This window comes from Podarcis pityusensis, assembly GCF_964106645.2.
Source record: "Podarcis pityusensis genome assembly, chromosome: 13".
NCBI classification, from domain to species: domain Eukaryota; kingdom Metazoa; phylum Chordata; class Lepidosauria; order Squamata; family Lacertidae; genus Podarcis; species Podarcis pityusensis.
In genome coordinates, this window is record NC_138038.1 from 41,901,686 (window position 1) to 41,911,380 (window position 9,695).

Genomic DNA, 9,695 nt, shown 5'->3' on the forward strand with positions numbered 1-9,695 from the left:
TGGTGTGTTTGCCTCTGATTAGTGTGCACACACTTTTTGTTGGTACATACCACTATGAGCAGTTTTTGCTGTTAGAACTTAGGGTTGTAGCCAATGCTAGTCCTACTTAGAGTAGAATAGACATGACTAACAGGTTCATTAATTCAAATGGATGTACTCTGAGTAGGACTAGCATTGGATACAACCTAAGTTCGAATAGCTTTTTAAAGTTAGTCATTTTAAAACATGCTTCCTCAACCTCGGGCCTCCAGATGTTTTGAAACTACAATTTCCATCATCCCTGACTACTGGGCCTGCCTAGCTAGGGATCAAGGGAGTTGTAGGTCAAAAACATCTGGAGGGCCGAGGTTAAGGAAGCCTGTTTTAAAATTTTAGGCATTTACTAGACTTCAGATGAGTTTGTATTGCTCTGCAAATCAGATAATTGGATCCTTCCAGCCCCTTTGATTCTATGCATTTTACCTGGATTAATCACCATTTGATTTTGTATTCACACTTCTGATATCACCCTCACCATATATAGAATGGAGTGATTAAGATGCATAAAGGGTAACTAGTCTGTATTACCATAATTACAAACATCCATTTCTTGGGAAAGAAAGCAGAGGAGGAATACAAAATAAAAATAAAATTTCACTGAGCACCCAGACACAACCTGTTTCATGATTTTTGCACAAAACCATTGAAGTTAATGGGTTTAAGCATGCCCACCTATGCAAAGGACTGGATTCTGTCTTGCTAGTGAAAACATTTTAATATGAAATGTAAATACAGTATGTAATTTCATGGCATTTGTATCGCAGAAACCTGTAAGCAATTCACATAAGATACAGCTGAAAATACACAAGGAAAAATATGACAAGCTTCCTTTTGAATAGCTGCAGCTTCGTCTTTCAGAAACAGTGTCTCAGAGCACGTACAGAATATTTTCCATTGGGCAGGGAACAAGCTGTTTTTATTTTATTTTAACGAATATAAGGAACGGCTGTTATCTTTCAAAACACCATCGCTATGAAACAGCATAAGAAAAGAAGGTACATCTCTGTCACGCAGGTGTAATGCAAAACATTTATTTAAACACGGCCAGGATGATTCCTACTGCTTCCAGGAAGAATGGTCGATTCCTCTCTTTGTGGCTTGCAGTTTGGCCTCCAGTCCTTTAGATGTCTCTGCAGGAGCCTTCGTGGTTGCAAGCAAAGAGAGTAACAGGAAACGGAGGAGAGTCTCGAGCGATCATGGCTGAGGAAGAAGAAGAAAACCCCCAAGCTCGGCAAGGTTTGCAGGTAGGGCGAGCAAAACATCTCGCCGTGTCATAAGCCTACCGTTTTTCTTCTTCCTCTGACCTCTGCTAAAGTCAGTATATTATCCGAACAGTTTCCTCGCCCCCCCACCAGAGTTGGCAAAACATGGAAGCAGCAGCCAGGAGTTCCATCCTGCTCCGTGCAGGTGTTTTAACTGTGTCAGGATGCACCCGGATCTCATTTTACTGGGAATATGCTGCCGAATATGCTTCTCCAGCAGGAATCCCCCCCCCCCATTACAATACTTCAAGCGATGAGGGAGGAGATGTAGCGAGAGGGGGAGTGGAGGAATGTGGATGTGGAAACCATGCAGAGAAGGGGGTGCAACCTGCCCCTTCTTTTGACTGCATAGGATTCTGCCCGTTCTTCTTTGTACTTCGGTTTTGCTCGCCCCTCAAGCCACTGAGGACCAGGACTCGTAGCACGTTGGCGGGGGGGGGGCATCTAGTCCAATTCCCTGAGGGTCATTTATTTCAACCCCTTTTCTTATCACTTTCAGAGCTTAGTTATTGAAATCAAGGGTGTGGAGTGCTCAGCCATGTCTTTAAAAGTTGGGGGGTTTTTTGGCTCGTGCCTGAGCAACTCTAGACTGCTGGAACCTGGAAACGAACAATATTGAATGGAAAACTAAAGACACCTCATTTTGCACAAATTTCCCATACATGCTTCCTTTGGCATCCGTTAACCACCATCAAATGTCAAGGTAGTGATAGACAAGTGTGTGTTTAGCTTCTGTTTGCGGTGCATTCTGTGTATCGGCAAGACGTTGTTGCTCTGGTTTGATGGTAACGTTCCCTGTTTGGCGATTTCCTGATAGGAACTGGTTGACCAGCTATATCATTTCCGAGACCATTATTTTGAGAGCCACAAGGTGGAAGATGCTGGGAAAAAGCAGCAGGATGTACAGGAAGAGATGGAGAAGACTCTTCAGAAAATGGAAGCATTAGAAGGTAAATCTCAACAGAACCAGCATTCTCCTTTCTCCAACTTGTATACCATTCCTCCTCCTCCTTCCTCATATGCTGTGAGGCTCTGCAGGTGTCCTTTTTATTGTGCATTCCTGATTATTTGTGCTTCTGGTGGCATTAGGGTGGTTATGTATGATCCTGTTTAGGGAAGTTTGTAATGTTTGATATCTTGCCGTGTTTTTAATATTCTACTGTGAGCTGTCCAGAATGGCTGGGGAAACCCAGCCAGATGGGCAGGGTACAAATAATAAAATTATTATTATTATTTCTTTTGGATGAGCTCGGTGACTGAATTTCTAGCACAGTGTGGATTTCATGGACTTGCAGTTCACTTACGGCATCTCTTTTTCTCCCATCCTCTGCTAGGCCTGTCTAAGGGTCGAGCTCACACACTGATGCTGAAGGGGAAAGCCTTGAATGTGTCCCCAGATTATAATGCCCAGGCTGAAGAGCTGCTCTCCAAAGCTGTCAAGCTGGACCCAGAACTGGTAGAAGCCTGGAATCAGTTAGGGGAAGTTTACTGGAAAAAGGGTGATGTCTCTGCTGCCCACACCTGCTTCTCTGGAGCGCTTAGCCATGTAAGTCCCCCCTCAGTCCTCCCTTGGGCAGGCGGTGATTCTAGTTTGGAGAGCTGCTTGGCACTTCAAGCCAGGACTATTAAGCCAAAGGACATACCTCAAGGAATACTTTGGGGAAGTGAGAGTCATATTTTGCATTTCACTAGGTAGGATTTTAATTCTTGCTAATTGCAGAAGCCTTGTCTTTCTCCTGCCCCTTTTCTCTTCAGTGCAAGAACAAGGCCTCCCTGCGGAATCTCTCTATGGTGCTGAGGCAGCTGCGCACAAACTCTGCTGATGAGCATGCACACAATGTGATGGACAGCGTGCGGCAGGCCAAGCTGGCGGTGCAGATGGATGTGCGCGATGGCCGCTCCTGGTGTGAGTCTGTCATGCGCCCCTTTTCAGGTGGTCCTGAGGTGGGATGGGATAGAGCAAGGAAGGGAACCGGCTGTGCAACTTGCTAATTATGCTCTCTGTATTCCACAGATGTTCTGGGCAATGCCTACCTCTCCTTGTTCTTCAATTCAGGGCAGAACCCCAAGATCTCCCAGCAGGCGCTGAGTGCCTATGCCCAAGCAGTAGGTGCTGGAGGGGACTCTAGAGGAAGCCTGTGGTATGGTGGGGAGGAGGGGGTTGGGGGCCCAGGTTAAGCCTCTTCTACACTGCCAGGAGCTGAGGTGGAAATGGCTAGTTCTAGGTGGCAGATTAGAGGGCTGGCAATGGAAGCAGGGAGACCCAGTTTCAAATCCTTCCTTGCCTGCAAAGCTTACTGGGTTACCTGAGCAAGTTGCACTCTAAAGGGGTGGAACAGGCTAAGTCACTTCTGACTGTATGCAGGGAGATGCATTTTCTAATGTTCTTCTAAGTAAAACCACACAAATAAAATAAATAGCAAACCCTCTCTCCAAGTGAGAAACTTGCACAGCTGGAGCTATAATCTTGGCTATAATCTTTTCATGGAATGCTAGTTATGTAACTGTTTTAATTTATTTTTTAGATTGATACCCACTTTTCTTCCTAGAAGCTCAAGGCAGTATACACGGTTCTCTTTCCCACACCCACCCAACTTCCCATTTTATCCTCACAACAGTCATGCGAAGTAGGTTAGATAGTTTCTGGCCCAAAGTCACCCAGAGAACTTCATGGCTGAGTGGGGATATGAACCTTGGTCTCCTCCGTCCTAGTGCAACACTCATAGAATCATAGAGTTGGAAGAGACCACAAGGGCCATCGAGTCCAACCCCCTGCCAAGCAGGAAACACCATCAGAGCACTCCTGACATATGGTTGTCAAGCCTCTGCTTAAAGACCTCCAAAGAAGGAGACTCCACCACACTCCTTGGCAGGAAATTCCACTGTCGAACAGCTCTTACTGTCAGGAAGTTCTTCCTAATGTTTAGGTGGAATCTTCTTTCTTGTAGTTTGGATCCATTGCTCCGTGTCCGCTTCTCTGGAGCAGCAGAAAACAACCTTTCTCCCTCCTCTATGTGACATCCTTTTATATATTTGAACATGGCTATCATATCACCCCTTAACCTCCTCTTCTCCAGGCTAAACATGCCCAGCTCCCTTAGCCGTTCCTCATAAGGCATCGTTTCCAGGCCTTTGACCATTTTGGTTGCCCTCCTCTGGACACGTTCCAGTTTGTCAGTGTCCTTCTTGAACTGTGGTGCCCAGAACTGGACACAGTACTCCAGGTGAGGTCTGACCAGAGCAGAATACAGTGGCACTATTACTTCCCTTGATCTAGATGCTATACTCCTATTGATGAGGCCCAGAATTGCATTGGCTTTTTTAGCTGCCGCGTCACACTGTTGGCCCATGTCAAGTCTAACCACTACAGCATACTGTCTGTCTACACAGGCAAAGATACTGAAAGGGCACCTCCTGTCTGCAGGTTGAGGTGGCATTTCGGCATTCTGCCACTTCCTTTTGCTGCATATACACGCCTAACCTCAATCTAGTCTACCTAACCAACTTGCTGTAAGGCAAAAATGAGATACACATGTTGTTTTTAAAGGTCCCTCCTGTTTCATAAATTGCTTTGATATTTCTAATGTAAAGCAATTAATGCATTTTGCAAAATAAAATAAAGATGTTGCAGTCTTCACTAGCATAAGTTTGCCATGCTCTTGGGAAGTTCTCATACCGAGGATGATGAGGATATTCACCTCCTGTTATTTTTTAGCATCTGACAAAAGACGTTATTTGGAGATAAGAGCCCAAAGGCTGGGTCATACCAAAGGCCTATTGGGTTCAGCATTTTGTTCTCATTGTGGCCAGTTATGCCCACGGAAAGCTCATAAGCAGGGCATGAGCGCAATTGTGCTCGTGAAGCCTAGCAACTGGTATTCTGACATCAGCCTCTGAATCTTAATATATAACCATCATGACTAGTACCCCCTGAGATCTGTATTCTCCATGAATTCTTATAATCCTGTTTTAAAGCTAAATTGGTGCCCACCACTACATATTATAATAGTGAGTTTAACTATGCAGTCTGTGAAGAAGTTATTTTGTCTGTCCTGAATCTGCCAATATTCCTCATCACTGAGTGACCCTGGGTTCTAGTACTGTGTGTGTGAGAGAGAAAAACCTCTATCCACATTCAGATCACGGTGCATAATTTTGTGCTCCCCTGCTTTGAATAGAATAGAGGCAGACAGTAGTTGGTGTAGAAGAATGCCTGGTTTTCTAAATCGTGACTTTGTGGCATATCTGTAAAGTGGTTCTTGCTCAGCTCAGCTGCTGTCCCCAGCTGGACCCACCAACATAGTGGAAAAGTGCAAGAGATCAAAATGAAGGCTAAAGTTGCCCAATAGGGATAGTTAGGGGCAGCCTAGAAACAAAATTTGGTACTCATGCAATAACTTTCCAGAGTAATCCTGTGAGCATATAAATACCTGGAACAACACATGTCAGGATTGGTTACTTATGTAACTGTTCCGTGGATTTTGTGAGCTGGACCAATGAAGGGGAAAGAAAATGAGGTAGCTAAAGGTGTGGTTTGTGATGATTTGCCATTGGGCCATTTATAAATATGCACCTTTAGATGGTGGGTGGATGGGGATTTTGGTCTGCAGCTGGTAAAAGCAAAAATGACTGTGGAGGAAAGTGCTTGGGGAGCAGGGGGAGAGTGTCCTCACAGAGGAAGTGATGGTGGATGCTCATGCCTTCCTCTTGGTCTTCTTTCTGTAGGAGAAGGTGGATCCCACGGCATCTTGTAATCCAGATCTACATCTTAATCGAGCCACGGTGAGCAGAAAGGATGGGAAAAGTCATGGGGCAAGATAGGTTTGGCTGGCTTGTGCTTGACCTATCGCAGAGAACTCTGAAAAGTGTGGGTCTGGTTAGAGGATGGGGGGCTGGCAATTCCAAGTGAAATATATCTTAAGGCTACCATCTAAGCAGTCATCAAGGGGCCGATTTTCAATCTCTGCCCTTGTTCTGACTTAGTTGACCTGTGCCTGCAGTTTCCTATTTCTATAGTAGTGTAAGTTCCACGTGACCCTAGCTTATCACCTTCTGCTCTGTTGTTTTTGGGGGCAGCTATATAAGTATGAAGAAAACTACATGGAAGCTCTGGAGGGCTTTGCACAGGCAGCAGCCCTTGATCCAGCTTGCCCGGAACCACGCCAACGGGAGCAGCAACTTGTAGATTTCCTGGAGCGGCTAACCAGCCTCCTTGAAAACAAGGTATTATTAACGGCAACAAGACTTGGTGTCCTTTCACTGCCTGACCCATGCAAACGTAGCATCGTCCAACAATGCAAAGGTGACTCACCATGCTGCTTTTCTCCCTTGCAGGGAAAAGTGAAAGGCAAGAAGCTGCAGAGCATGCTGGGAAGCCTGCGTACCTCCCAGCTGGGCCCGTGTGGGGATGGGCGCTACCAAGGGCCCTCGGGTCAGAAGGTGCAACTGGAACAGCGCCCCCTGGGCACCTTGAGGTCTGGCGTTAACTCTGGTGTTGTGGTGCTGGGGAAGGTGCTGTTCAGTCTGACCACAGAGGAAAAGGTGCCCTTGTGAGTTTCTGCCACATCCTGCCTTGGAATCTTTCCCTATGTCCCCCCCCCCCCAGACTATATCCACCTGAAATGTGTTCAGCTTGATGTGTTGTTGGTTCTTTAGAGCAGGGGTGGAAAACCTTTTGGCTCTATGAGCCAGATCCTTATCAGGATTGGCCTTGCTGGCCAAATTCACTCACCCACCTGCCAACTCAGCTGACATCACAACTGATGTTGGCTTATGAGTGGTAGCCATGTTTTGGGGAAAACGACCACACAAGCTGAGATTGGCTCACTGGCTGGAGGTTGTCCATCCTTGCTGTAGAGGAAGGCAGTTCTAATAAGGAGAATCTACCTTTGATGGGATAACAGGGAACTCTCTGTTGAGCTTGGAGACTATGACACAAGATGCTTAGTCTGTCCTTGAGCTTTATCAACCATGACCAGCTCCTTGGGCTCTGCTGTGTGGGCAAGTATCCATCTTGCTCATCTCTTGATCTTTCCACTTGCCTGTCTACCCATCCAGCAACCTGACTGATACTTCTTTTTAAACATATTTTGTTCTTTCCTCTCTTTACTCAAACAGCACTTTTGGCCTGACTGACTCCACCGAGGGCCCTTGTTTTGCTGTCACTGTGTACAACATGGCCCAAAGCTGGGGGGTTTTGATTGGGGACTCGGTGGCCATCCCTGAGCCTCACCTTCGGCATCATCACATCCAGCACCAAGGCAAGGTGAGTTCCGTCTGTGCTCTTTCTTTGGCCCTTTCAAATTCTATTATGTACCTGTTTCCATGTTGCTCGTGATGCAACCAGAGCCTCCAAAGAGGTAGTTGGAAGAGACAGCACAGAATTACTTGAATGCACAAGTGACGGATACAGTTTAAAGCAGAGGCAACAATTCGAGGCTTACTGGCGTCATCTTGTCTGTCTTGGCACCCCCTTGTTCTTATGTATTTTTCTCCACCCATTCCCAGATCAGTCATTCTGGGAGAAAGATTCCAAGTGGAGAGGAAGCCTCCATGTCTTTTTTAAAATGGCACTTTTAAAACTTTGTTTCAGTTGGAAGTTGTGTAAATCTCTCTCTCTCTGTGTGTGTGTGTGTGTGTTTTCAGATAACCTGCTTATTTGAGCATTTGTCCTGATTTGCCTGTAGAGGAGATTAGACAGTGCCAGCTATTTAATGCGTAGTTCATTTTGATTTGTTTGCAGGAAAGCTAGACATTACACCTAAGCAAGTGTTAACACTGTCCCAGTGCATTTTCCTGTCACTTTCCTTATCGCAAAATGTCAGGTCTTTTGGAGACATTGGTTTTGTTGTGCAAGGTTCTCTCCATCAGCTGTGATTACGCTGCCTGAATTTGCCAATATGTAAGCAAATCTTGCCTGAAAATAGTCCCTGTAGTCCCTGTTACAGTCAGCAAGGTTTGGAGGGAGGGAGGCCTTACTTAGATTGAATCCTTCCTCCGCACCCTAACATTTTCTCCATTCCTCTTTTTCAGAGTTTTACTTTTTCTAGCATCCGGGTGGAGACGCCTCTCCTGCTAGTGGTGAATGGCAAAGTGCAAGGATCCCAGAGCCAGGCTGCAGCCACCATTGCGTATCAGGCACAAAGTGAATGAAGTGAGGGAGCAGGAGGAGGAGATGGCAAGTGGGGGGACTGCTCTCCTGCCTGGTGGTGCTTGGCCTTCAGGCAGAACCTGCTACCTCTCAGAGGATCTAGAAAATCAAAGGCCTGGGGCAGGGTTAGCCAAGGCGGTGTCATCCAGCTGTTGCTGAACGATAGCTCCCAGCATTTCTCCTCCTTGGCTATGATAGCCGGGGCTGATGGGAGTTGTTGTCCAACAACATCTGGAGGACACTACCTTGGCTATCTAGGGCCCAGCAAGGTTGGATTTGTTTTTATCATACATTCAAAGACGCTAGGTTGAAGGAGTGAGAGACAAGAGAGGGAATTGCAGGACTCCAGGGTTAGCCCTAGTTTTGCTCCCTCTAGTTCTACTTCCCTATGCATCAGCCTAGCCTCGATCCTCTGCAGTAATAAGAATTAGCCTTCATGAGTCAGACTGAAAAATCAGCAGGGCTGCTCAGCTCACTCCCATGTCTTTCCCTAGACTCTTCCCACTTTTCCAACACCAGGCCTGCCCCATCTCTACTGTTAGGGAGGGCGACCCTGTTGCCCGTTTCTCATCTTAACTTCCATTTCACTTGAGTTTGGGCATTTGAGCTTGTTTAGCTCTTCTGTCTTTCGTAGATCCCAGTTGGCTGAGCACTAGCCCCCATTGTCTTTTATTGTGTGTGTGTGTGTGTGTGTATATATATACAGGAGATAATAACATCCGTATTTATTTAGCAATGTTTTGAGTTCGACTTTGTAATTTTTATACATATTCTGCTCTTTCTGTTCCCTACTTTAACCAATAAAAACCTGCATTCTTTGCTTTTTGGGCAATGCCTTGTGTTTGGTTCCCATAACAAAGATTAAAAAAGATTTCGATTAGCAAGGCTCAAAGCAGGGTAAAGCACATGATCCAGTTTTATCCTCATAGCAGCCCTGCATGGTGGTTGTTACTTTATTTTTTGAAATAAAAAAAATTCTTCCAGTATTTATTTTATTTTTCAGTATTATTTTATTTTTTGAGTTCCACCCACCTGACTAGGTTGACTCAGCCCACTCTGGGTGGCTTCCAACAGAATATACAAAAACACAACAGAATATCACACATTAAAAGTGTTTCAATATAGGGCTGCCTTCAGATACAACAGAAGGTTGTATACTTGTCTAGAGAAGGTTGTATGCTTGTTTATCTTCTTGACATCTGATGGGAGGGCATTCCACAGGGTGGGCACCACTACCGAGAAGG

At 45.7% G+C, this 9,695-nt stretch overlaps 1 protein-coding gene across 1 annotated transcript; it reads left to right on the top strand.

Annotated features, from left to right (window-relative positions):
* Positions 1-42: 42 nt before the first annotated feature.
* TTC5 (tetratricopeptide repeat domain 5) lies at positions 43-9,271 on the top strand. The gene is made up of 10 exons (XM_080978204.1): positions 43-1,283; positions 2,119-2,251; positions 2,636-2,847; positions 3,057-3,207; positions 3,316-3,407; positions 6,027-6,083; positions 6,378-6,524; positions 6,636-6,850; positions 7,419-7,566; positions 8,334-9,271. Exons 1-10 carry the CDS (start codon positions 1,164-1,166, stop codon positions 8,451-8,453), a joined length of 1,395 nt encoding a protein of 464 aa, XP_080834330.1. The 5' UTR covers positions 43-1,163; the 3' UTR covers positions 8,454-9,271.
* The last annotated feature ends 424 nt before the right edge of the window (positions 9,272-9,695 follow it).